This window comes from Acanthochromis polyacanthus, chromosome 10 (assembly GCF_021347895.1).
Source record: "Acanthochromis polyacanthus isolate Apoly-LR-REF ecotype Palm Island chromosome 10, KAUST_Apoly_ChrSc, whole genome shotgun sequence".
NCBI lineage: Eukaryota > Metazoa > Chordata > Actinopteri > Pomacentridae > Acanthochromis > Acanthochromis polyacanthus.
The window spans coordinates 36,270,022-36,297,920 of NC_067122.1; the positions used below are offsets into that span (position 1 = coordinate 36,270,022).

Below are 27,899 nucleotides of genomic sequence, written 5' to 3' on the forward strand. Positions count from 1 at the left end.
GAGTGATGGTTGCTGGAAATGTTCCTCTGTACCCCTATGGAGATATTCCATTAACCCTCCTGTCGTCCTGTGGGTCAAATTGTCCCGTTTTAAAGTTTTTAAAATGTGGAAAAACAAATACATTTTCACAGTGAAAACTTCCACATTTTCAAAAATTTTTAAGGAAATTTTTGAACATTTTCTGGTGGAAAAAAACAAATAAAAATTTTTTAAGAACATTTAGAAAAAAATCAACCAAAATCCAGTGAATTTCGCTGTCGAATTTGGGGATTTTTTATTTTTAAAAAATAAAACTTTTGAGGGAAACTTTTCAGGACTTTCTTCCTGAAGATTTTGCAAATTTTTATAAATTTTGTGAAATTTTCTGAATTTTTGGACTTTTTTTCAAACAAGGCAACACCATTTTTTGGTAAGGACAACATGAGGGTTAAAAATCAGCTATTTCCAGCTCGAATAGTAATTTTCCACATTAACAGTGTCTAGACTGTATTTATCATTCAGTTAATGTTATCTCCATAAAAAAAAAAAAACATTTCTAAGCGACCCCACACTTTTGAATGATAGTGTATAAATGTATATGTTCTCTTTTCTGACCCAAAGATTTCATTTCTGTGGTTCTGCTTAGAAAGGTGTTACATTTAATACACTGTCCATTGATCTAATCTGTGGTCACGTAAAGTGTGGTTTGAAGAACAATACTAAGAAAGTGTGACCAGGACAGACATTCTTTTGACCAGTGACTACAGAAGATATGACAATAGGAAGAAAAGAACAGGTTGTTGGAAGCTCGAGGACATAGTCTGATACTTGAACGTCCGCAATTTCCCCATTTTTCGAGTAAGAAATCACTTCAGACAACATGATTACAAGTCCAGTTTCACTTAGCAGACACTTTTATCCAAAACAACATACACAAGAGAGTAGATGTGACACAGGTAGGAAGACGAGGCTCTAAGAACCTTGATTAGTGGTCTTCACTGGACAGCTGCACCCTGACTAAGATTTGAACCAAACATCTGTGACAAAGTCAGGGGTTTTCGTCACTGAGCTACCCAGCTGCTTTGCTGTGTGTGTCTGCTTGAGTGTGAAAATCTGCCACATGACCACAGACCACATGTTACCAACTGGGCCGTGATCATAGCATTCGTCTTGTCCCTTTGCTGAATAATCTGTGATCGGCTACAGAGGCTGCTGATGAAGCTGTTGGTTTGAACCATCAGAAAATATCTGCTCAAACTGTGAGGAATCAGGAGGAAGCAGGTTTAGGTCTTGTCGTCCACACCAAGGCCTTGATCCAGTGGCAACCACTCACATTCATTAGACACTGCCAACATGGTGGATGGTTCTTTTTTACTGAAGAACTTCATTTTCAGCTGTACAAGGTGCATTTGGCATTGTACAAGGGAACCCTATGCAGATGTCAACAATGTAAGGAGTGTGGCCCACGGAGGGGGAGTGATGGTACGAGGAGGGATACACCATGATCAAAGAACACATCTGCATTTCCTTGATGGCAATCTCAATGACCAGCAATATTGAAATGAGATCCTTATGCCTATGTTTATCTTCTCAAATCGCTGGTATCATTAGATGTTTTAACAACACAACCGGCATCCTCATGTCTTAATAATACCTGAGCTTCTCTTGGCCTGCATGTCCTCCACACGTCACCCATCCAACATCTGAAAGACGCTCTGAATGTCTGACAGTATGATCCTGTCCACCAAAGCGTCGTTCAATGTCCTTCATGAGGAGTGGAGCAACATTCAACAAGCAGCATCGAGAATCTTAATGACTTTCTGCATCTCAGATATGTGACTCACTAACCGTCTGCCTGTTACCCAGTATAGTCCAACTTGGTTGTCTCATGATGTCCCTTCTGTTGTGGGGACTTTGTATGTTGGTGTAACAAATACATTTTATAAATAAAACATTACATGTATTTATATTGTTGAAGCTTGCACTTCACTGCTCTACTGTATAGAGGACAATTTTACAAAATGTTTAATAAAACATGGACCCCTTTGTTCTTCACTTTCTTAATGACGCTTTCTGTGTTTTATTCATGAGTCCTTTGGATATAGAAATAGCAAAGAGTCATTTGTTGTTGCTGAATTTAAATGAATGCCTGAATTTCAGTGGGAGTGGTTTGACAAGTTCAACACATAATTATATGTGATTACATTTAACATCAACAAGATGTTTTTAGAGAAGGATTGTGAGTTTTACTGTTTGTTCAATTCTCCCTCCAAAAGTTTCTGTGATTTCTTATAGATCTTAGGGCCCCAAGCTGACATTAATACCCCCCACCTAAAAACACACATACACACCTCAGAGCTTCAGAGCGCTGCCAAGTTGGTTAGTTATATAACCTGTAAATGAGAAGGTCAGCACCCAGCAGTCATCGCCATGGATACTTGGCTCGGACACACATACACACACACACGCATGCTGCGTACATCTTGGCTGGTCCACTTTGCAGCCACATGTGTGTGATGGTGCGTGGATCAGAAGTAGGGCAGCAGCAGCAGCGTTACCTAACTCACCCAGAAAAGACATCTGGGGAGTTTGAGCAGAGCCCCTCTCTCTGATTACAGCTTCCTGTGCACAAAAACCATCAATCACATTCATGCAAACACCGAGTCATCAGCCTCTTATACAAGGCAACGTGCACAAACATTTGGCCACACAAGGAGAAAGTCTTAAACACGCGACGCCCGACACACACGTGGAGGAACTCGCCAAGAATGTACAGTGAGAGTTCAAGACTGTTTGGTAATTATTAATGCAACAGTTTACTATTTCACTTCTGTACAGGGAAAGTAATCAAATAAATCAGTTAGAATCTATCAGTCTGATTAGATTTAATAGTTTATTTCACTCCTTTTATATAATTTACTCGTGTCTTGTGTTCAGTGTTCAGTGATTACTGTGTATTCTTTGACCACAGCCAGCTTCACTGTTCAACTAAAATGAGGCAAATTTTCTCAGCATTAGTCAGGGCAATCCACATCATCAGGTCAACCTGACAGCATTATATCAGAGAGAGAAACCCAAGAGTCCAGTGAGAAGAAAAATCTCAAGTGGTTGGGGTGACGTTACACTGTGGAAATAGGCTTAATATGTACAACTAATATATGTAAATATATCATATATAGAACTGAAGAAAATCTAAGGTTGAATGAAAAGCTACAGAATCTGTATCTTGTTAGAACTAATTTTTAGAGACAAGATTCAGAAGTTTTTATTGTCACATGCTCATTCAGTATGAGCGGTGAAATACAAAGTGACTGTTGTCCAGGCTGTGGAATAACAAGAAGGCATTATAAAAGACAACTCTTTAAAAAACAATAGGAAATTATAAAAAAAATTGCAATGGCATGAATAAAGAGGCAGATCTTAGATTAAAGCACAGCCTGCATGTGTTATTTTTGTTATGACTCGCTTTTACGGGATCTCTATTTAATACGCCTTTTCCTTTTAGATCTGCAGGATTTGCTCCTCTGATTAATTACCATCTATGTGACGATCGGCTGTACACATTGTTACTCAGAAACGGACCAACAGATTTGGATAAAGTATGTTAAACACTTAACTGTTAAGTTATTTAGGGTTTTCCTTTTACAAAGAGGTAAAAGGTATGCTCAGCCAGCAAATCATTATGAAAGAACATAACTAGAGTGTCCTTGAGCTAATTACAGTTAAAAAGGTTCAAATCAAAGGAAAAACTGAAGTGCATACTAAGATAAAATTATGCCATAAACAAAAACATTATCAAAAGATCAACATTGGCTGTTAATATCAATTGCTAACTGATTGCAGTATAATATCTATTTATATTACTTTTGTATTGTGCTTAAAGTAAGATAGGCTGATTTGTGTTCCATAAATAAATCATCACATCAGCATAAAATGCCAGTATTTTTTATTTATGAGATCCATCCATCCATCCATCCTCTATACACCGCTTTATCCTCACTAGGGTCACGGGGGGTGCTGGAGTCTATCCCAGCTGACTCTGGTGAAGGCAGGGGACACCCTGGACAGGTCACCAGTCTGTCACAGGGCTACATATACAGACAAACAATCACACTCACATTCACACCTACGGACAATTTAGAGTCATCAATTAACCTCAGCATATTTTTGGACTGTGGAAGGAAGCCGGAGTGCCCGGAGAAAACCCACACATGCACAGGGAGAACATGCAAACTCCATGCAGAAAGATCAGACTGGTGACCTGTCCAGAATGTCCTCTGGCTTCACCGTAAGTTAACTGGGATAGACTCCAGCCCCACCCCCCACCCCACCCCCCGGAACTGTGCTGGAAACATGAATAAAGAAATGAAGTCCAGACTTTCATACTGAGTTGGTTAAGGAGAAGACATAAAAAGCATCCTAATGACTTCCTCCAATGGATACACTGATTCACTTTATTCTTGTAGTTGGTTGAATATTAGATTAGACTTACTGAGCAAATCAACTTCCCTGAACTTCAGATCTGAATGTTAAACCTTTTATCTGTCAGTATCTTTCTTTTTTCTCATTGGATCTGTCATTTTACTTGATGTCATTGAAAAGGAAGGACACTGGTCAGTGATCCATAGAGGATAAACACAGTTTGAATAAATCAATGAATAAATAAGTTTCTATTATAAGTCCACTGCTGGAACCGTGCTCAAAAACTGACAGGTGAGAAAAAAACAAACACAAAGAGAAAAACTGATATAATTTGTTCTTTACTCACCATTTTATGTACAAGACAAATTCTCAAAAGGCATTACAAAATAAAACAAAAAGCATAACATATTTAGTTACTGTAAAACATGGATTAAACTGATACAAAGGAAGCTGTGACTCTTTTTTTCCTTTAGTGATGCTTCACATCCTGCAGCCAACCAAACTCCAAGTGATTAAGAATCTTTATACTGATTTCAGTTTCATTTACAAATCATGATCCACAACACTCTGCAACATTACAACGCCATGAAAAAGCATTAAAAACACAACAATGTGATGATATTGATTCCTGAACAGCATTCCTTTTGGAGACATCACATTTGTGTCTGTAGTTATGTATTCAAAATATCAAAAGAAAAAATTGAAAGTATATTTTACACTGACAGCCTGGAACGTGTGGGACACTCAGCACTCACTAAGACAGCAAATATTATTAGTTTAGTGTCTGTAGATCAAGTTAAGAAGGAATCTGCTCGTCTTTAAAACCTTATACAGAAACTGGAGTTTGAAAAGTGGATCAGAGATTGTGACCAAAACTCGACACCAGCAGCAGCCAGTTCTGTCAATTTTTCTTCATCTTAACTTGGATGTTTTCCCATTGAAGTCTCGGACTGTGAAGATTTTCCACATTCCCCTAAATGTGAGCAAGAATCACTGCCTTAAAATAAACACACAGAAACACCGGCAGAAACAGAGCGTCATTCATTCTGAAGACAGAACAAATAAACTGCTGGACCTGCCATTAAATAAACGACTCCTTCTTCCCTTTTCTGAAACGTCTGTGATATCAAGCGGACTCATCTGAGTTAGATAAAAGTTAATATTTACTGCTGTGAGGCTACAAATATTTTCTCTCATTCAGGCACCTTTAACATACTAAGACTGTTGAAAAAATATGGATCCACTTCAAGTAGGACGCATTAACTTTCAGGATCCTACTTTACAACACAAAGAAAACACAGTCTGTCTTCAGCTGTGTGATTGGACGTTTTGCACCAATCAGAAGCCTGGAGGCAGGAGAATAAGAAATTTGTGTGCAAATGCATTCTGGTCCGTTCAGGCCCCTTCAGATCTGACCCACTTGGGCCTGCTTGGAGCCACCTCGGGGCTTACCGAACCACTGGCCCATCACTGGACTATCTGGGGCATCTCGCTCCAGGCTTTGGCCTTCTTCTTGGCCAGCGCCATCCAGGGGGGCTCGTCCTGGGGCAAAGCTGGGGATGGCTGGCCTCGCTGGGAGGACGCCGCTCCTGGAGGTCTCGTGGCAGATTTCTCCGGGGCGGTTCTTGGTAGAAACGGAGGGGAGGTGACCGGAGACGTCTTAGACGGGGAGGAGGGTTTGGTGAAAGAGGTTGGGCTTGTGCATGAAGGAGATTTTGGTAGAACTGGGACTGGAGTTGGGGGGGATCTTTGGGGTGGAGTAGGTTGTTGTGGATGTTTCGCCGTGGCGGGGGGCAGCTGGGGTTTCGGGGCAACAGGACAGGGAGGCGTCTGGGACTTTGAAGGCTGAGGTGGCACCGGAGCTGGAGGAGAAAGAGCCCTCCTGGTGTCTTTGTCTACAGACACTGACGGTTTACTGATGTCCAACGGACTCACTGGGGGGGGGGGGGGGGGGGGGGGGGGGGGGGGAGACAAAAACAAACCACACAAACTTTTAAAAAACTACAGTCGAAATTATCCTGAAGGAAATAGTGAGACTAATGCTGAGTGATATTGCTTACATATTAAAACTCAGTTACTCTAGAGGTACAGTGTGAGCAAATGGAGGTTTCAAAACCTTTAATGATTCGGATCAGATGTATTACAACATAAAACTGATGAAAAAACTAAGTTTTTGAGCTTATTTTTTTATCATTATTATATTATGTTATTATAAAATGAACATGGAGTCAGCTGATATTATCAACCTATTACAGAGACACCAGTTTCTGTAATAATAAGTTCTTTGTACAAAATATAACAACAAAAGATGCTTCGAGTGTCTTTACACAGTTTGGACTCTCTGCAGCACATGTAGCAGAGTACACATCACAACTGAGCTGACAGTAGTGCACAATCAACTCGTCAATGAAATACAATCTGTATGTACAAAGATTAGTAACTGATATATCACTATCAGTACTTTTGGGCTCTAGTTTGTGCTACACTAATGTTCAAAAGTTTGGGGTCACCCAGACAATTTCCTGTTTTCCATGAAAACTCACACTTTTATTCATGTGCTAACATAACTGCATAAAGGGTTTTCTAATCATAAGTTAGCCTTTCAACAGCATTAGCTAACACAATGTAGCATAAGAACACAGGAGTGATGGTTGCTGAAATGTTCCTCTGTACCCCTATGGAGATATTCCATTAAAAATAAAAATCAGCCATTTCCAGCTACAATAATCATTTAGCACATAAACAATGTCTAGACTATGTTTCTGGTGAATCTGATGTTATCTTCATTGAAAAAAAATGAAGATAACATCAAGACATTTCTCAGTGACCCCACACTTTTGAGTGGCAGTGTAAATGTAGATAGTAAACACTGTGAGGCTTCTAGTCACTTTCATACATGAACATTCATTAACTTAAAGTACAGTTTATAATGTATGCAGTGAATGTCTGATGGTTTTGTTAAATATAAGAATTGCATACAGTTTCATATAGGACTGTAGGACATGTTCTTTTCTTTTTTAAATTTATTTTATTTAACCTTTATTTTACCAGGAAGTCCCTTCAGATTAAAAATCTCATTTCTGAGGGAGACCTGGCCAAGAGAGCACACCATTTCATGAACAGCTTTAAAAAAATATGCAAATATGGGCAAATTTGAAAGGAACTCAGATTGAGTATTTATACCATAAATAGTCGTTGAGATACAACTTAAATAAATGTAAGTGCTGTAACACAGCCACCAGACTGTGTGATGTGACAGTAAAGTATATAGTACTCATGTAACACTGCACAATGTGATAATGTAGATGAGTTTGAACCTTGGAAATTAATTGAACCAACTGCAGCCAACAAAAGTAAGTCTGACATCTGAATTTCTTCTAAATTGCTGTGTACAGTTATTACAAACATCCACTACCACAGAGATCTTACAGTATGGAGGGTAAAATGTGTGGAATGTGAACTTTATGTCTGTGTGGCAGGAGCAGATGATGACCAGATGGGGGCAGCACTGCATCAGTGAAAACTAAATTTGCATACAATAAGCTGAGGAGCTGCAGAAAGTGTTCTCTGAACTTGAAACACACCAAAAGCAATATTCTTTAAATAGAAGAGACACAAAGAGGTTTTAGTCAACCCCAAAATGTTAAGCATTAAAAAAAGTTATGTAGCTTCACATTTTCAACCTGCCAGACATTTTAGTTCATCCAATGGTCAAAAATGACAGGAAAAAGCACTGATTTCTGTCATATAAGATAACACAGACCCATTGCCCAGCGCATACACCACCACCACATTCACCTTCTGGAAAAACCCTGGCAGTCCATACTACTTTCAAATCTAAATCCCAGTTAGACTAAACAAAATAACGTTTATTTGAATGCTGTCTTCTACGAATGAGTTTTAACTCCACAATATTCCTTGTCATTTCACATTCAAGCATGTGTGTGTCTGTGAGCTGACCTTTTCCTGTGGATTCAGCTGCTTTGTTGCTTTGCTCTTTGCTGGCAGCTGAGCAGACGTACATTGGCAGTGAAGACTTTCTCTCCTGTTCCTCCTGATAAGAAGACAAGAGCAGCAGCAGACCAGTCAGTCACACAGACTATGTGGCTGGAAATGTGTGGTGATGGACTAAACACAGTCAAACCATTCAGGTGCACCTCCATCTGAATCTTGGATTTTTTTTTACCATGTTGCAGAAGAAAATCTAAACATTTACAATCTGCCTTCCTTATGTTGCTAGAAAATCACTCCTGTATCCCTGGATGTTGGTATAATGACTGTGACAGAACAGTACCACTGTGTAGTGAACTTTTCAGTGACTCTCTCGCTCAACATGATCACAGAGGCCTGCGTCACTTCATCCGTAAGATTACCTTCTTGACTGTAATCTCCTCCAGTGAGTTTTCTTTATAGATTTTCTGCTTCTGTTTGGCCACAGAAATCCAGCTGGGAGACTCAGATCCAGCAGAAACACTTCGGCCTGCAGCTGGGTCTGAATCGATAGCACAGCAGACACACTGTTAAACACTGTTGCTTCACTTTTCAAAGTTTTAGACTGTTACACTGGAGCAGATTATACATAGAGAAAACCTGCAAAGCATGTGCAGTTAGCAGAAAAAAAAAAGCTTTGCTACATGTTAAATATGAAAACACACCTGAGACACGCTTTGGTTTCGCTCCACTGTCTCCGGTCACATCTGGTTTCTTAGGGACGGCAGGTTTGTTGCTGATTGGCTGAGATAAAGAGGGCTTAACGCTGATTGGTGGAGATTCAATTTTACAGCTGGCTGGCTGAGTTGTAGATTCAACTGAAGGCTGGATGACACACAAACACAAAGTCAGACAGTAAATAAAGTGTTTAAACTCTTAATCGATTGTTTTTTTGGGTCAGTATATAACTGCAGGACTTTTTGACTTAGTTGATATTTTTTGCTGTTTTCAGGCCTAAAACCAACATGGCCACCTAAAACCAAACACCGCATGGCATTTTTACAAAAAGATTCTTCTAAATTTTATCTATACAATTTAGTAAAAATAAAAGTTATTCATAAAGATATTGTAGTCAACCTGTTGACATGCCATAAATCCACACTTGACTCACACACTACTTTATATTAAATAACTCAGAAAGCCTTGGAGTCTTCCAGTCTGTTCTTCAGGAGGAAATGACATCATGTGGAGCAGGTCATGTGATCTGGAATTAACACACTTCCTGGAGAGATGTTTTGTAATGGGGAACTTAGTGGGAAGTGATTTCTACAGATAAAATTTGTTTTATTCCATATAAAATTTTATATATTGCCAAAAAAATAAATATCTGTCATGATGATCTCAAATTAATAAAAAGAACACAATCAAAACTATTATTGAATAAGCTCATTTTATTATTGTTTAGCTAATTAGAAGGTGGTTGTTATTAAATTCGGACGTTATTTAGTTGACATTTTAGTGATATCCAGTCATTTTTTATTAATAAGTGACTTGTTTCAATAATAAATAATTATTGAATTTGTAAAGAAATGATCATAAGGAACATAAAAACATTATTTTTTTACTTTTTATAAAAATGTATGCAAGATACATCACATGGACTTTAAAAGTCCCTCAATTATATACTGACCCTTTTATTTATTTATTCACTTTTGTCTTGACTACTAAGGGGCAGTAGAAAGCAACTATAAACACAAAACTAACACAGACTTCTTTCACACGGACTTGAATGAGCATCATATCCTGATTTTATAATCCTGAATAAACCTTTGTCCTGTTTTTTAGAAGCACAACTATGTCCTTTCACTGTTTCAGACTGTAGCAACCAGAGTAGGCGGGCAAGTAGCAAATGGGCACAATGACAAAGTCTACTGGAAGTCTTAATGACCTCCAACCAGAACACATTTGTTCAGTCAAACAAAGATTAACGTGGACAGTGGTTCTATACATGCAACAGTCACTTTTGTACCTCAGTCATACATCTATGGCCTAAAATAGCAGTATCAGAACAAGATGGATGTCTGTTATACCCAACTCGAATTCTAAATTAACCAATCTATTAACAATGTTGCATTAAATCAGAAAAATATTCAAATTTATTACACCCATGTGACAGCTGACATAAATAAAGGATCAGGCTAGGGTTCATGCTTTGATTGGCCCAGACATCCTGTGTTAAAGCTGTTTAAATTTCTTAAATGTTTGACTCAAGCTGAAGTCTACTACATTATGTTTTAACGATGATATAACTTCCGCTTCTTGCAGGAAAATGAAGCTGAACATCTTCACCGTATATAAGACCAACAGTTTGTTTCAGAAACATCACCAGTAACTACATGGTCTGCATTAATCACCTCTGCGTTTTCCTCCTCTGAGCTGAAGCGAAGCAGACCTGACGTCTTCCTCAGCCGAACTCCAAATGGATTGTCGGGGTTTCCTTCCACCACCACAGAGCTCTCTGTAGAATGGAGGGTGGAAAGAGTTGATTGGTGATTTATTTCTGCTCAGACTGCATGTTCACCTCCTGTCACTTAGGCTGGGACACTTAAACAGGCCAAAAAACACAAATAAGTCTTCCTGATTGAACTCTGGACATGTTTCCTACCTTCGGTGCTTGCAGCAGTGGAGGTCTGAGGTTTAACTGGCACCGGTGTTGTATTGTTCTGTGGTTTGGCAGTGGTGCTTCCTGTATTCCTCAGTCTACTGGGGCTCAACACCAGCTCAGCTTTTGCCTCATTTGCTGGGTCTGGTTTCACAACAGATTCCTCTTTGGTGGCAGCCTCCAGCTCCTCACTTTGGGGTCCAGTGACGGCAGAAAACGAAGAGATGCTGGCAGGTGGGGAAGAAGGAGGTGTGAGACTTTTTGTTCTCTGCCAGGCCGGAGCGATGGTGAAGCGGACTTTATTCTGATCCAAACTGCAGGGCGGCTGGTGGACTGTTTCTTCCACAGCTGCAGGACTTGTAGCTTCTTGTTCCTGGATGGACAGTTTGTCTTCTTCTTCCACAGAGTCAGACGGCTCTTCATTTACAGATGCAGTATTCGGCTCTGTGGAGTCAGGAGACTCGGTGACACCTTCACCGGGATCTGCAGCAGTTGGAGGCAGCTGAAATGTGGTTTTCTCTGAGCTGGGAGAGACCAGATTGATGTGGATGGTGCTGGTCTTACTGGGACTGGTAGCACCACTGTCTTGTGATTGAGTCTCATGATGTGACTCTGGAAGAGACAAAGAAGGCGGCTTGGAAGAAACAGGAGCTTGTTCTGTGGCTTCACTGGGTTCCTTTTCAACCCCTTTCATGTCTAAGTGGGAGATTATTTCCACACTATCCTGCTCTTGGTCTTCAGTTTGATCTACATCAGGCTGGTTTGCTTCCACATCTTCCTCTTGGTCTGATTTTTGATCCATGAGGTCGATCTGAACATCCTCCTCAGCTCCCTCTTCATCCGAGTTCTGGTTGAAGTTTTCTTCTTCTTTCTCTTCTAGTGTGTGTTCTTGATCACACGGCTCTGTTGGGATGTCCTCATCATCATCATCATCATTTGTGAGCTTTTTCGTCTCAACTCCAAGCACCACACCTTCGTCATCCTCCTGCATTTGTATGGGACTTTGAACTTCTTCTGCATCAGGAAGCATCTCTTCTGCCTCTTCCTCCTCTTCTTCCATGGCTTCCCCTGCCTCCTCTGCTGCCCTCCCTTCATTCATCTCCACTTCCTCATAGCCATCTTCTTCCCTTTTCTCCTCAACCTCTGGCTCCTTCTCCAGCTCTGTGCCCTCCTCATCTTCCTCATTCTCATCTTCTTCTCCCCGTTTCCCTGCCTGGCTGACTGTTTGTCTTGTAAACATATCTTCTTCTTCCTCAGGTTTGACTTCCACTGCCTCCTCCACCTGTCTTTCCTCAGCATCCTGGAAGACAAATGAGTGACGATGAAAACAAAAGCAGTTTGATTAACCAAACCCGTTTCTGAAGGACATCTAAAGAGATTCAAGTGACTCCTTTTGGATTTACTACATATAAATGAAATCCATTAGACCCATCATTATTATACAAGTAGTATATTTTCATGAGGAATAAAGACATTTGTTTGATTTAAAGCGGCAATAATCAGTAATTTGATATTAAAAATTGATTACATGACTAATTACACTGATCAGCCACAACACTAAAAGCACCAACATGTGAGGTGAATAACATCGATCATCTTATGTCTGTGTACCTCAGTCATCCAGGTCATGATCATTCTAGGACCCTTAATAGAAAGCAGCCTGTTTAACCTTCATCAAAGAGATTATATAGTTCGAGAACCTCTTGGATAGTGAAACAGTGAAGGTGAAACGTCTTTAAGCACCTAAAAGAGAAATCCAGTTTCTTTCTACTGAAGCTCCGAGGATTGATCATATTGCTGCAATGTTCTGCTAGAAAAACCAGTGACCTCGAACAGCACAACCCACAGAATCTAAAGGATCTGCTGCCAACACTTTGGTACCAGACACCAGAAGACACCTCCACAGGTTCTGTGTTCATGTTTTGATAGCTTCAGGCGGACCTACACAATACTAGGAGAGTAGCTTCTAAGTTGTGGCTGATGTGTGAAAGGGAACCTTGTATTAATAAATCCAGAGATAAATCCATCTGAGCTTTACTGTTTTATTAAGCTGTTTTGGTGTTCTGGCCTGCATAATTGCTAATACACAGTGCCTATCATAAGTATTCACCCCCTTTGATGTTTTACCCTTTTATTGCTTTCATAAATCAATCATGGTCAATAAAATTTAGCTTTTTTAACAAAAAAAATATTGGGAAAAAAAAACTCTTTAATGTCAAAGTGAAAACAGATTTCTATAAAGTAATGTTAATGAAAGAAAATTATATAAATAAAAATAATTGTTTGCATAATTATTCACCCCCTTCAAGTCAGTATTTAGTAGATGCACCTTTGGCTGCAATCACAGCAGTGAGTCTGTGTGGATAGGTCTCAATCAGTCTTGCACATCTGCCCACTGCAATTTTGCTCCATTCTTCTTTGCAAAATTGCTCAAGCTCTGTCAGGTTGCGTGGGTATCGGGCATGAACAGCTCTTTTTAAGTCCAGCTACAAATTCTCTATAGGATTGAGGTCTGGGCTTTGACTCGGCCACTCCAGAACATTTACCTGGTTCTTTTTTTAACCATTCCTGTGTAGCTTTTGCAGTATGTTTTGGATCATTGCTGGAAAATAAATCTTCTCCCAAGACGTAGTTCTCTTGCAGACTGAAGAAGATTGTCCCCCAGGATTTCAGTGTATTTTGCAGCATTCATTCTGCCCTCTATCTTTACAAGCCTTCCAGTTCCAGTTGCTGAGAAACATCCCCACAGCATGATGCTGCCACCACCATGCTTCACAGTGGGGATGGTGTGTTTTTGGTGATGTGCAGTGTTTGGTTTCCACCAAACATGACGTCTTGTCTGACGGCCAAAAAGCTCAATTTCGGTCTCATCAGACCAAAGAATCTTCTTCCACTTGACCATGGAGTCTTCCACATGCTTTTTGGCAAACTCTAGTCCAGATCTAATATAACTTTTCTTCAACAGTGGCTTTCTCATTGCCACTCTCCCATAAAGCTTTGACCGGTGAAGAACCCGGGCAGCAGTTGCTACATGCACAGTCTCTCCTATCTCAGCAGCTGAAGCTTGTAACTCCTTTAGAGTAGTTGTGGAGGTCTTGGTGGCTTCTCTCACTAGTCTCCTACTTGCACGGTCACTCAGTTTACGAGGGCGGCCTGATCTAAGCAGATTCACACGAGTGCCATATTCCTTCCATTTCTTGATAATTGATTTCACTGAACTCCGGGGGATGTTCAGTGCCTTGGAAATTTTTTTGTAACCATCCCCTGAATTGTACTTCTCAATAACCCTTTCCCTGAGTTGCTTAGAGTGTTCTTCTGTCTTCATGGTGTAATGGCAGCCAGGAATACTGATCAACCACTCTCTGGACCCTTCAGACACAGATGTTTTACAACTCAATCACTTGAAACACACCCACACCACTCAGGTGATCTTCATTTCACTAATTGTGAGACTATTGGCAACAATCTGATGGACCTCTATTGAATTAGACCATTAAATTAAAAAGGGGGTGAATAATTATGCAAACAGTTATTTTTATTGATATAATTTTCTTTCATTAACATTATTTTATAGAAATCTGTTTTCACTTTGACATTAAAGAGTTTTTTCCAATAATTTTTTTGTTAAAAAAGCTAAATTTTATTGACCACGATTGATTTATGAAAGCAATAAAAGGGTAAAGCATCAAAGGGGGTGAATACTTATGATACGCACTGTAAAAATTCCTACACTGAGACTTGGACTTAGGACATGTGAGACAGCTGTTAGTGTCTGGTTTACAACTCTCAGGCAAAGTTGTACTTTTTTAAAGCATAATCTATGCATAAACTGAACAAAACCATAACAACAGTTCCTCAAATGTATTTTCATTTTAACCCAAACCACCCATATTATTAAGCTGTTTCTGTGCTGAAACTTCAACACTCTAACTACTCTGTTTCCCATATCAGTGTGACTTCATCACTACTTTCCATTTTACTAACAGGTTGAATGATGGGTTAGTTTGTAGATTAGAAAAATTCACCAGCAGTAGCCTCAAGATCTTCATGCAAACTACTGAGGAGGAACATCCTTCATTGCACCTGACAAAGCAAAACACCTGAAACATTATTCATTATTTCTCTGTTGTCTCCTGGTTCAGTCACGGAGCACTTTTGGATTTGTAGCTCATTAGCAAACATCGACATTTTTTTTTTACTGATGCCACAAAAATTGTGCTTGTCTGTTGATTTCCAACAGCAGGACTTCAATCTGTGGTGTGAAGGTATTTAGTTTTGCAGAACACTGGAAAAAAAAATCCCCCTCTCAAAACAAGAAAGAGAAGATTATTTCAAGGAACTTTTACTTTGAAATAAGTGAAATAATCAGTCAACAGACCAAGTGAGAAATGGTTTGGTAAGATTTCTTGAAATAAGATATGATGTTTACAATATTGAGATCTTAAAATTAGCTGGGAAAACTTATTTTAAGCTATATTTAGGTGTCAAGGTTAAGTGTCTTAAAATAATCCAGACATGCTAAAAAAAAAAAAAAAGCAGCTTTTCACTCAAAAATAGATTTTTGCTTTCATGTAACCTCCTAATTTGAGATGTATGAAACTTATTTTCAGTTTTCTTGTAAAATACAACTCGAAACAAGATAATTTAAAGATAATTTGACTTAAGATATTTAAGATGCATTGTCTTAAAACAAGTCCCTCCATCTTACTGAAAAGTCTCTTATTCAGTAAATTAATCTTAACTCAAGTGGGATGAGACATTTAGACTAAAAACAAGACAAATAGACTTGTTAAGATTTTGAGTTTTTGCAGTGAACAGAACAGCTTGCCTAATGTATGGAGACACCTCTGTGCCTCACAAGAAACAACAAGAGCTTAGGATGAAATGCAGTTTAGAAGGTTGAAAATACAGATAGTTCTGGAAAATAATCAAAAATCCTTACATCTTGTTCACCGATTTTGTCCACATCTAGGTCTTCCTCCTCCTCTGCTTCCTCCTCTCCACCTTTCACCTCTTCTTGGACAGTACCCACTTCTTCTTCTTCTTCTTCTTCTTCTTGCCAGGAAGGAGTGTCAGCCTCCTTTTCTTCTCCTGTGGTCTGAGCTGACAGGATGGAGCTCGAGTCAGCAGCCTGATAACTGACGGGCTCGTCCACCTTTTCCTCCTCTTCCTTCACCTCCTCTGACATCTCTTCATCTTCTTTCTCCTCCTTCATCTCCAGGACGACGCCTTCAGTTTCCACATCCAGAGAAACGAGTGGAGTCTTCAAGGAGCTCAGCACCTCCTGTAGGAAAGAACTCTCCTCCTCCTCCTCCTCCTCTCTGGTTTCCTGGACTCTGTCTTCGTTTTCTGCTTCTGATGCCGAATCATTTTCATCCTTGTTCTCCTCGGCTTCATGGGAAAAGCCAGGAGAGTCCAGCAAATACTCTCTGGAGGCAGCAGGGGGCTCTGGTGTGGCTCTAGAAGCAGACATCAAGTTGTCAGACTGATAAGAGAACAAAACAACAACAAGCTGCAGTGCTGAGAAGAGGAAATGCTGCCTAATCACCTGGGACTGTCAGCGGAGGAGGCTCTGGAGCTGGGTTTGGAGGACAGCCGGGGCTCCGAGGTTTCCTCCTCCGAGAGACACGGCTCAGGAGGACAGGAAGTGTCCGGGCTGTGAGAAACTTCCTGTTCGGCTGGCGCCTCGTCCTCTTCCTCCTCCCTGCTCCACTCCTTATCTCCCAACAGGGATTCTCTGAAATGCTGTGGTTTCTGTTTCTCTTCATCCTCATCCTCATCCTCGTCTTCTGTCTGCACTTTTGGTTTCAGCTGATCAACAATTAGATCTGATTCACAGACAGAAGCAAAAATCTCATGAATCACAATGATAGCACACAAAGGCAGCAAGTATATGGAAGTCTGTAGCTTCGAATATAAGAATGAAACAAGGTTTAGTAAAAATCTCATTACTAATTAATGTCCACATGATATTTAACCAAATTCTGAAAAACTCTAGTTTCCATTTTCTAATTTGAAAATGCATAATTTTCCAAAATCCTGATAAAAAAAAAATGTTGCATGCATGCCTGAACAGTTCACACTACTTATTATAATGTAATTAAATGAGACATTGATTCTTTTATTACAGAATAAAATCTACATTTTAACATTTAATTGCAAACCTATTAGATCTGACTTTTAATCATAGTTTAATTTTTTTATTGGCAGCCACTTTTTGAAAAATGTCAAAAAAAAGAAAAAAACATAACATCCATTTCCATAGCTTTTCATGATAAAATGAGGAAATATTTAAATTACTGCAATTTAATTTTGAAATTTTGAAAATTTGAAAAGTCAATTTCACTGCCATTATGGGAATGTCATGAGTAAAATAAAAAATATGTGTATGGTTTATGATCAGTTGGGCAAATTTTAGACATTTACAAACTATAAAATGAATAAACTTCTTTTAAATTTGTCATAAATTATGGTCACTAAAGTGGAATATAAAATTATAACTTAATGTAGATGCTTTCACTTTTATACTGGGGCTCAAATACTTCCATAGAAACAGACATAAGATGGAACAGATTTGAGCAGAATAAAGCTGATCTGACCTTCTATCCTCCTTTGCTGGGGCTCCTCCAAAGCTTCAGATTCTGTTTCTAGTATGGAGGCTGTCAGCATCTCCTCCACAGCGCCTCCTTCTGGTTTCTGCTCCAACCGCTGCACAGACACAAGACATTAGCAACAAACCAGAATCATCATAACACCGCTGTCGTGATCAAGTCAGAGTCTCCTTCAACCTGATGAGCCACTGTAGGTACAGGACACAGATTTCATTGTTGACCCTGCATGTTGAGGTTTTATTTGGTAAAGCAGTTATAACCACATTATTCAACCACAACTGGCTAAACTGAACATAGACATATTTAGCCACTGCAGCGCCATACGAGCAAGATCTATCAGAGACAGCAGCTATGAAAAGTGGAAAAGAACATTTACAGCATATTAAATGGCATGTAGATAAAATGGTCATGATCTGTTCCAACTCCTGACCTGGGGTAGGCGCTACACACCACTCATAAATCCCAATCCTGAATTACTGTACACACTGTATGTCACAAACCTGTTTATATTTTACCCCAGAAAAGCAGCTCTTTCATCCACTATCACCATCAAAACATATGCATATAAGGTGTCAGTACCTTTGCGTTGATCGTTTATTGACTATAACTGCACTAAACTTTGGTTCACTGTAATTTTGCACTAAAATCCTGCTTCACTCTAAACATGCTCTTTTACACATATCCGTAGTTGTACTTAGTAGTTTAATGCTCATTTTCCTTCTGTAACCTGTTGCTCTAGTGTAAATGCAGCTGTTTTATTTTGTGTGAGTGCTAAGACAACACAGTCTAATTCCTTGCATGTGTTCATACACCGATCAGCCACAACATTATGACCGTGAATAACTGAGATCATCTTGCTATAATGCAACATTCTGCTGGGAAACCTTGAGTCCTGACATTCATGTGGATGTTTGACATGTACCATCCACCTAAACATTCAAGTCAAGCAACCCCCCACCCCTCATGGCAACAGAAGTCCTTGATACCAGTTGCTACTCTCAGCAGGACAATGCACCCCGACACACTGCAAACATTTGTCAGGAGTGGCCCAGAGAACACAACAGAGCTAAGATATTCACCTGGGTTCCACACTCCCCAAATCCAAATCTTATTGAGCATCTGTGGGATGTTCCAGGGTAAATTGATTGGTGTAAATTTGTCCAAATAAGCTCCTCCATAACTTCATCCTATCTTTTGTCCTGCTGTCCTTTATTTCTAGTCAAGTAAAGTCAAATTTGTTTCCTAAATAACAACCCATAAGACATAAAACCAATGACTGAAAGACAAATCGGATTAAAACACAATAAAATGAGCATAAAAAGACAGAACACAATAAAGGATTAAGTCAGGAGATCAAGCACTATTTGAATGGAAAGCCAAAAAGAAAAATCAGTCTTCAGCAGTGACTTAAATGTTTCTGAAGTCTCAGCATTTCTTACATGAAGAAACTGGAGCAGCCACTGCAAAGGCCTGATTGCTACTCTAGAGAGATCTGGTAATATGCAAGAGCGTCTCGTTAATCGACCCGAGATGCAAATGCGAGAGTTCTGCTAAATAAGGGAGTGCAATTCCATTTTAAACCTTAAAAACAAATGATAACATCTTGAAATCGGTCCGGAAACAGACAAGAAGCCAGTGGAGATAGGCCAATGTTGATCTCATCTCTTTATTATATTATCATTTCGACTAGCAATAATAGGAATGTACTCATTTATAGGGTCTCTGAATGCTTCAGCTTTGTTAAAAACAAGATCAATGCGGGAAGAAGATGAAGCTTGTTGTCACTCAGTAGTCACAATGATCTCAGAAGTTCGAGAGGACTGGATGAGGAAAACGCAAATAGCAAACCATCACAACCAATCATGTTTGGGTTGCTCAGTTTTACCTCTAAATACCCTTTTCTTTGATTGTCCCACTGCTCGTGTTTCTTTAAACCTTTTACAGTCTCAGCAATCCCTAACGTCAAACAATAGAAAACAATGTCCAAATCTCTGCTTGTAGTAAAGATCATTTACTGTGTGCACCAGTGTGTGTTCATGTTTTTGTTTGCGTAAACTTACACTGACAGGCTTCCTCTTGTTGCAGGCTTTGTGTCTGAGGCCCAGCTTGTGTTTGGCAGCAGAGTTGTCCAGACAGACGAAGGGGCTGGCCGGCTGGCTGAAGTCTCCTGGAACCACCAGAGGGCTCATGGCTCTGCTGGAGGCCGCACAGGACAGCTGGGGACAGACAGAAGGTTTCACTGAGACCTTTCACACATTGAGTATTAACACAGGAAATAGCTGTTAAGCACTTGTGAATGCAGGTAACTAACTTTCTGCTACATCTGGACTCTAAAAAAACCAACACAACAGTCTGGACGGACCGCTGGGGGAAGCCCCGCTAAGAAAAAAATGGGATTTGTCCACCCATGTCTTTGGGAAATGGCAACCACATGCTGCTGTATCCACAAAGTCTGCTTCCTGGAGAACCAGCTCCAGACTGAACCGGTCACCTCGCACACTTGAGTCATCAGTGGCTGACTTGTTTCCAGCTCAAACATTAATAGAGGGAAGAATAGCGGGTTGTGGATTATGAGAAAAATGTCGATTTTCACTTAAATGATGAAGCTGGCAGATAAAGAGGAAAGAGAGCAGCAGCCAGAGAGGAGGGAGTCCAGCTGAATAAATATTAGTCGTCCTTATCTGCAGGACCAACACTTCTCTGTCATCGCTAAAGAAGTACATGATCACTGCATTCTTCTTATTTTGGCCCTGCTGCAGAGAAATGTCTCACTGCTTGAGTTTGTTTAATTAAATGCATGCATAAGTGATAGAAAATATGCCTTTTCTGAATGATTATAGTGCACAAAGCATATATGATTGCTCTCTCTCAACTCTAACTCACATTGTTCAACATAATGTCATAGAAAAACTGTTGAATTTTCAATTTGTTGAAAAACAAACTATTATTTCACATTAAATCTGTGTTTTCAAAATGAAAGTCCAACCTAAAAAGTTGCAAACATATGCACTATTTTTTAGTGCTTTTGACCTAAACATAAAACCAAAGCTACAGTGCGCTCAGAAAGTACAGTAGGTTGTTATAATTTGAGTGAAACTTCCCTTTAAAACAGACGAACACCTGGACTGAGAGATCGAGCAGCATTTAGAAGAATATGAACACAGCTCTGCTTTGATGACATGTGTTTTTCGGGTCTCTGTGGGCTGGAGAGGCGGGGTGAGGCCGACTCTGAATACTATAACTACAAGCAGACATGCTGACTGCCAAAGAAACCATCGGAATGCACTGTGAACACACACACAGACACAGACACACACAGTAGGTCAGTGGAATAACATGTACAGTACTGAGGCTGGAGAAAAGAGAAAAAGAAGGTCAGGAAAACACAGAGGAGGAAAGAGGGAAAGCAGAGGAAGAGGAGGTCGAGCTGCAGACTTCCATTTAAGGTTTGAGGAGCAGATAGAGGATCGGTTCTGATCACACTCAAAGCACATCACGACTGTTTACTGAGCTAAAGATGAGCATTTGTGTACAAACTGAAACTAAAGATGAAAATCTGACATGTACTGTATCTAATTTAAGAAGTGCCAACATGAGCTCTATTTATATCCAGACAGGATGAAACAAAACGCTGGTATTTAAAGAAGGAAATAGACTTTCAAGCTTAAGGCTGATGGCATCAAAGGGGGTTTAGTTGGTGTTTCAACTAAATTTGAATTTCATCCTCAATCTCACAATCTGATGCTGACTTGGAGTTTTAAAGCTCGATACAGCCCCTTAAAGCAATCTTTTTCAAGTCACAAACAAAAATTGACATTATTTTATGCAGGTGAAACAGACAGAACAACATTAGCATTCCTTTGGAGTTGTATTTCTGGTAAACTGATTATTGTTTATTCTCCTTTTAGCTCCATCTGGTCTTAGTTGTTAGCAGCTAAGAAGGCAGTGCTATGGGTACCAGCTAGTTAGGTGTTTGTTGCTAAGCAGCAGCTCCTGTACTGTGGGCTTATTACGGCTTTTTATTAAAACAGAATTGGTGTAGATGAGAACTGCGAGACTGAACTGGAAAACCAAAATAATGAGCTTCAAGTTGATAAAATGTTCTTTAGAGCTGAGACCAACAGACTTCAGTGATAATTATTGGTAGGTTTGTCACTACAAGAGACTCTTTCTGTCATACACAGAGGTATTTCATTCATCACTCATATAAAACAAGAAAACACTCAGAGAGCACAGTACTCCACCAATGGATGCTCAGTCTTTGTATCATTTCTGACGGATGAAATCTTGACAAAAGTCGTGGCAGAAATCCCACGACATAAAATGTGGTCATTTAATACAGATGTACCCACAAACAAAATGACGTGCTGAGCACAGACGTGTGCTATTCATGTGTGCGTTATGTACAGATACCAAACCGCGTGATCTAAATATGTAGCGGGCGGTGGGACTTGATGGGACTCTGAAACACTCCCACAATTTAATCAACTGTTCCTTGTGCTCTTTTATGCTTGTCTAAATGTTTCCAATGTTTTTGATGTTTTAATGTAAAGCACATTGAGTTGCCCTCATGTATGAAATGTGCTATACAAATAAAGCTGCCTTGCATCATTATCGACATAACTCCTGATAAGTCCGCAGTTGTCAATTTGTAGTAGGATCGCAGTCATGTGATCGTCAGCAGGCAGCTGACGTAGTGTTCACTTGTTGTCACGGTGACAGTGCTGTCATGCCACTATCTCGCAATGATACAGAAATCTTTAACAAATCCATGGATCCAGACTATAAGCCGCATCACTGTCAAAATCTAATCACTTGGTCCTTGTATCATTTCTAACCTTCGCCGAAAATTTCACCCAAATCCGCTAGTCCATTTTTGAGTAACTTTGCTAACAAACAGACAAACCAACACCGACTGTCACACAACTCTGCCGAGGCTCCATCTACTTGGCAGAATAAATATTGATTAGTGTAGCTTTAACTTGATAAATATATACTGATCAGTGGGTTTAGCACTGTGTTTCTCTTAAAAACAGCTAGAAATGATGAAATGAAACCTGTGAGACTGAACCAAAACATTAGACTGGGCTGGAAAACCAAAATACTGAACTTAAAGTTGCTAGAATGCTTCTCATGCCTCCTTTTTACTTTAGAGCAGCTTTAATGTGCTACACACTCCAGGTCAAAAGTTGGGGGTCACCCAGGCAGTTTCATGTTTTCCATAAAAACTCACACTTTTCTTTTAACATAATTGTACAAGGGTTTTCTAACCATCAATTAGCCTTTCAGCACCATTAGCTAACACAATGTAGCATTAGAACACAGGAGTGATGGTTGCTGGAAATGTTCCTCTGTACCCCTATGGAGATATTCCATTAAAAATCAGCCGTTTCCAGCTAGAACAGTCATTTACCACATTAACAATGTCTAGACTGCATTTCTGTTGCATTTATTGTTATCTTCATTGAAAAAAAACTGTTTTTCTTTCAAAAATAAGGACATTTCTAAGGGACCACAAACTTTGAATGGTAGTGTATGTGAACTGATCAGCCACAATAATAAAACCACTGAATGGTGAGGTGAATGGCACTTATCTTTAGTTAAAATGAAATGGTTTGCTGGGAAACCTTGGGTCTTTGTATTCATATGGATGTTACAGTGACATGTAACACCCCATGTGGCACTACCCAAGCCTCTTCCAGCAGGACAATGAGCCCAAAAAACTACAGAAACATCTCAGGGATGACTCAAAGAACATAAAGAAGTGCCCAAAGTGTTGACTCAGCCTTCAAACTCCTATCTGATCAAGCACCTAACACATTTCAAACTGAGAGCCATAAACTCAAGAACTGTGCTCTTAAATATGTGTGACAAAACCTGCACTAAACCACCTATAGTAAAGATAGACGGACTGACCTAAACCAAGTGGTGATTAAAGGTGATTAAACTGGTATAAATGCATGTGTACCCTAAAGTTTTTTTAAGTGCCACAATGAAATCAAACTCATTTTCCACAGAAAATCTAACACAAAGTCACAAAGCACTCTTTGCCCCCATGAAGTCTGCTGTGAATTCCCCGTCTACGGAAAAATTCCAAAGTGTGCCACTGCAACAGTAACTCGTATGTCACTGCAGCCTCCTTGATCACATTCCAGTGTGTGGAATGCACTTTACAAAGAGGATATTTTAAGGGTTTTTTTGTGTGTGCATGTCTTAGTAGCAGGCCATTTGTGGCTCTTTCCACTGGGAAAATGACCGTCCAAAAAGCCATCCGAAATAGCTAAATCTGCACTATCATTAAATGCTCGTTTGTCATACTTTGCTGACTGTGCTTTTAGGCCACATTATATCCAGCGAAACTAAATGGATAGTTGAGGTTTTTAGGACATTTGTCTTATCACGAATTGGCACTTCATCCTTTCCATCCAAAAAGCTCTCATTTTAAATTGACAGCGTCGTTAAGGAGCAAAAGCGACGTTTAAAGTCACATGGGCCAAACCACAAACATCCATACAGAAGGTTAGGAGAGTCAGTATTTATGGAGAAAGTAAAAGAGAGAACAACAGATGGGGAAAGATAAAGGAAGGAATATGATGAAAACATAGTTAAAGAGGTCAAATTTGCATAAAGGGAGCACTTATTTAGAACCAAGAGCGGTGTTTCAGTGATTAGACGTGATCATGAGATGTTTTTACCGTCACAGTCACATGAGAAGACATTTCACAATCACACAAAGCTCGACAGTCACACATCCTGAAGGTTCCTCCTGGCTTTAATAAATCACATTTTATAGCATCAGAGGAGCTGAAATGATTAATTGAGCTGTTTAGATGAGGACAAGGGAATTGTTAAAAATGCTATTAAAATTTTTAAAATAGCATCAGGTTTAGAAGTTGAGTGGCTTCAGCACAGTTGATTTGGCCTTACAATGTGGAGGCTACACTTTCTGCAAATTTGTCAATTATGACAAATTATTCCTGTCAGTAATTCATAAACACAAGGCTAAAATTTCCTCTAATGCTCCAGTGTGGGTTTCCTGTTATGAGGTTTTTGTGTTGTTCTTCCTGGATTTTTGAAAAATCATGTCAAAGTCAAATAAACATATCAAACATTTATAAACAGAAAGCAGCACAGAACTGAATCCAGCTGTTTAAAGATGGTGAAAGGAGGAGGATGTGGATGAAACTTTAAAGCTGCATTAATCAAACGTTTTGTAGAAGTAAATCAAAAGATAACATATCATGTCAAAGGGGAAGCTTGAATTGTTTCCAAACTCTGTAGGTTCTGCTGAGCTTTTTAACATCTTTAAGTTTGTTAATTTGGCTTTATGGATGTACATTGACGTTAGCGACAAACTGACTCGTTGGTGGTGATCAAAACAGAGTCAAAAGGAGATTAGATTTGCATTTGTATAGCGTTCAGAAACACAGCTCTCCATGAATGTAACTGATGAACACTTGGCTGATACCAAACTCAACAGAAAAACCTGATAATAATATGACATCTAGAAATTTGTCATTCAAAGTTAATTAACATTGCAGATAAAATGGGTAAGTCCTTTGGTTTTACATCACTAGAGTCTGTTTACAGGTGTTGGAAAACCTTATGTTATGAAATAAAGCTTCTGAAAGAAAATAATCTACTGGGATCGTAGATTTCAAGTTTGAAAATGAAAATAATTTGGTGGAATTAAGATAGAAGTGATTGTAACTGACTCCTCCTTTTTGCTTAGGGGTAACCTAAAGTGCCTCATAAAGAATTCTCCATTTATTGCTTTTCAATATTGAACCCTGATCAGTTTATATGGCTGTTCTTTTGAACAGAAATGTACAATAAAGAAAGCTTCTTTCATGTCAAAGTGAAAACTGATTTCTAGAAAGCAATGTCTGTTAATTAAAATGATAAAATATTTGGACAAATTTACACTATTGAGGATGTAGACTCTGCAGTTTTTTCCAACTCTTTGTAGAAATCTGTTTCACTTTGGCATTAAAGAGTCTTTCTTGTAAATTCTTGCCAAAAAGGTGTAATTAAACGGACCGTGATTCAATGTTGAAATGTGGTAAAATGGAGAAAACTTCCAAGGAAGGTGAATAGTTTTTATAGCCACTGCAAGATAAGATAATACAGAACTCTGCTAACCCTGGAGGAAATTCCTGCCACTGTTAGCATAACACTGAAGGAATCTCCAAACAGAGCCGGTCAAAGTTTCACTGTGGGTAATGTAGGTATGAGGAAAGAATACGGAGAATAAAAAAGGACAGCATCTCTGTAGGTTTTCTACTGGATGTAATGCTGAACTGGTACTTTACCTGGTCGTCATCACTGTCTATTCCTTCCAGGCTGATGGAACTGTTCCTCTGAATCTGATTCTGTGAGACGCACAAACCATGAGGAGTATTAGCAGATGCATCAGCAGAAAACAGGCCAAAACATTACAGAACATGTGTGTTACCATGGCTGTGTGAAGTGTTGTGTATTCAGGTGGACTACAGGGAAGGCCGTCATCCTCAGACATCGTTCCAGCATCTTCTGTCCTCTTCACACACATCAGAGAAGGAGGAGAGCCCAGTTTGATGGCCTGTTTCAGCTGGAGCTGCACAAAAACAGGAAAACTGGGGTTTAGATGCTTGTTTGTGTGAGTCACGTATGGTTTCAGCTACTTTGGGGCCTTCTTACAAGAATGAACACATGGAAGTGAAGGTGTTTTACAGGTTTTGTGTGAACACCAAATCCCCCAAGCTGTTTAACTACAGCTCTACAAAAAGTTAACAAAGGTGTGTTTGAGTACGCATATTTCTCTCCTCAAACTATTCGTCCCAACCAGTGTGAAGTACCATTAACAGAGAATGACTTGTGTGGACAGTAAGCTGGAAATCAAAAGAGAACGTGTTTTAAGGCTTGTGTGTGCGTGAGTGTGTGAGTATGTGTGGAGTCGGTATCACAGAAACTCAAACAGTTGTGTTATCAGTGTGCTTCTCTGTAGCAGTCACTCAAGGACTCCTACTCAGGTGCAAAGCTAACACCGGACAATACGGCTGTTATGTGGTCAGACTGGATACAGGATCACAGCAAGTCCTTGAAAAAGACACAAATGTTGCTATTTTAAAGGTTACTATTTTATTACCATTACAGTAACTTGAGCTTCCATTAAAATGAGGACATGGAATACCTTAAGAAGTTAAAATGTATTGGTTAAGTAAGTTTAACCCTTTAAGCTTCAGTCAATTCCAGCCGTTTTCAGTACAAAAAAATCGCTAATATTCTATTTTTAAATAAAAAAAATTACGAAAAATACGGGGAATATTGGACGGGCATCGCGAGGTGCTTTTCCTTGAAAAGGACCGATTCGGGGATTTTATACCGACTTCAGGACATGTTTTGGACAAAATAGTTTCCTGGCTTGTGTCATCTGGATGTAAAAGGTTGGATTATGGCCGTTTTTTGTGGAATCTTTTTTTTTTGTGTATAATAATGAACCCGGAAATGTGAGTCGCGCTGTGTGCGTTGAAGCCGTATATAGAGAACGGATGGATGAATATTTGTTTTTGTCGGACAAATGTGTTTTTCTCACCCGCTGTGGTAATCGCATCTGAAAGTGGTTTATACCGGCAGATTCATGAGAATCTAAGCTTTCCATCGGTGTATAGTGTTTGTATAAGCACGTTTGCGGGCGTCGGACATTCTTGAAATTCCTATGCAAATTAGTAGGTGTACCGCCGGCGGTACACTGAAGCTTAAAGGGTTAAATCATATGTGGCATCCATACATTACACAATAAAAAATGTTGTTAGACACATATCTCTAGGGTTTTTTTTTAATATAAAACTGTACATAAGTGTGACCTAATTCAAAATATTAATATGTGCAAAAAATTCAAGAATGTGGCATATTTTTGACGAAACAGAACAAATATCCAACAAGCTAACATTAGCATCCTGCCATCATCCATCCTCAAACTTACTTTTGAAAATATTGACTTAGCACTCCTTGTTTTCTGTGTTCTTGTCTTTCTTTTTTTACCAGTAGGATGTTCCTTTTAATGCCAGATAATGTAGTTTAGTGACTATCTCAGTGCCTCACATCTATGGGTTACGTCAGCAAGTTATTAGCATGTCAAATTCAGCTAGCTAGCTTTGAAGACGTCACAGATATTTTTTGAAGAGCCCATATTCAGATTATTTACTATTTCAGAATTGTATTTTAGCTGTTTACTATAATATGTTGGCATGTTTTGCTGACAAAAAATAAAAAATTCTCACAAAGCACATTTCTGCAGCAACTCTTTTCACCCT

The 27,899-nt window shown here is 39.4% G+C and overlaps 1 protein-coding gene across 4 annotated transcripts in view; it reads right to left on the reverse strand.

The window, feature by feature from the left end:
* Positions 1 to 4,723: 4,723 nt before the first annotated feature.
* The window catches only part of zgc:66433 (uncharacterized protein LOC321250 homolog), an 82,152-nt gene continuing 58,976 nt past the window's right edge, over positions 4,724 to 27,899 (reverse strand). For all 4 annotated transcript variants that reach the window (XM_022214003.2, XM_051954036.1, XM_022214006.2 and 1 more), the window contains 12 exons: positions 26,060 to 26,200; positions 25,917 to 25,976; positions 19,665 to 19,820; positions 17,593 to 17,701; positions 16,542 to 16,821; positions 15,936 to 16,452; positions 10,997 to 12,293; positions 10,746 to 10,849; positions 9,057 to 9,216; positions 8,775 to 8,893; positions 8,362 to 8,455; positions 4,724 to 6,335 (listed from right to left, as the gene is read on the reverse strand). In XM_022214003.2, the coding sequence (XP_022069695.2) occupies positions 5,869 to 6,335; positions 8,362 to 8,455; positions 8,775 to 8,893; positions 9,057 to 9,216; positions 10,746 to 10,849; positions 10,997 to 12,293; positions 15,936 to 16,452; positions 16,542 to 16,821; positions 17,593 to 17,701; positions 19,665 to 19,820; positions 25,917 to 25,976; positions 26,060 to 26,200 (3,504 nt within the window). In that variant the 3' untranslated portion in view covers positions 4,724 to 5,868. The remainder of the gene's footprint in view (positions 6,336 to 8,361; positions 8,456 to 8,774; positions 8,894 to 9,056; positions 9,217 to 10,745; positions 10,850 to 10,996; positions 12,294 to 15,935; positions 16,453 to 16,541; positions 16,822 to 17,592; positions 17,702 to 19,664; positions 19,821 to 25,916; positions 25,977 to 26,059; positions 26,201 to 27,899) is intronic.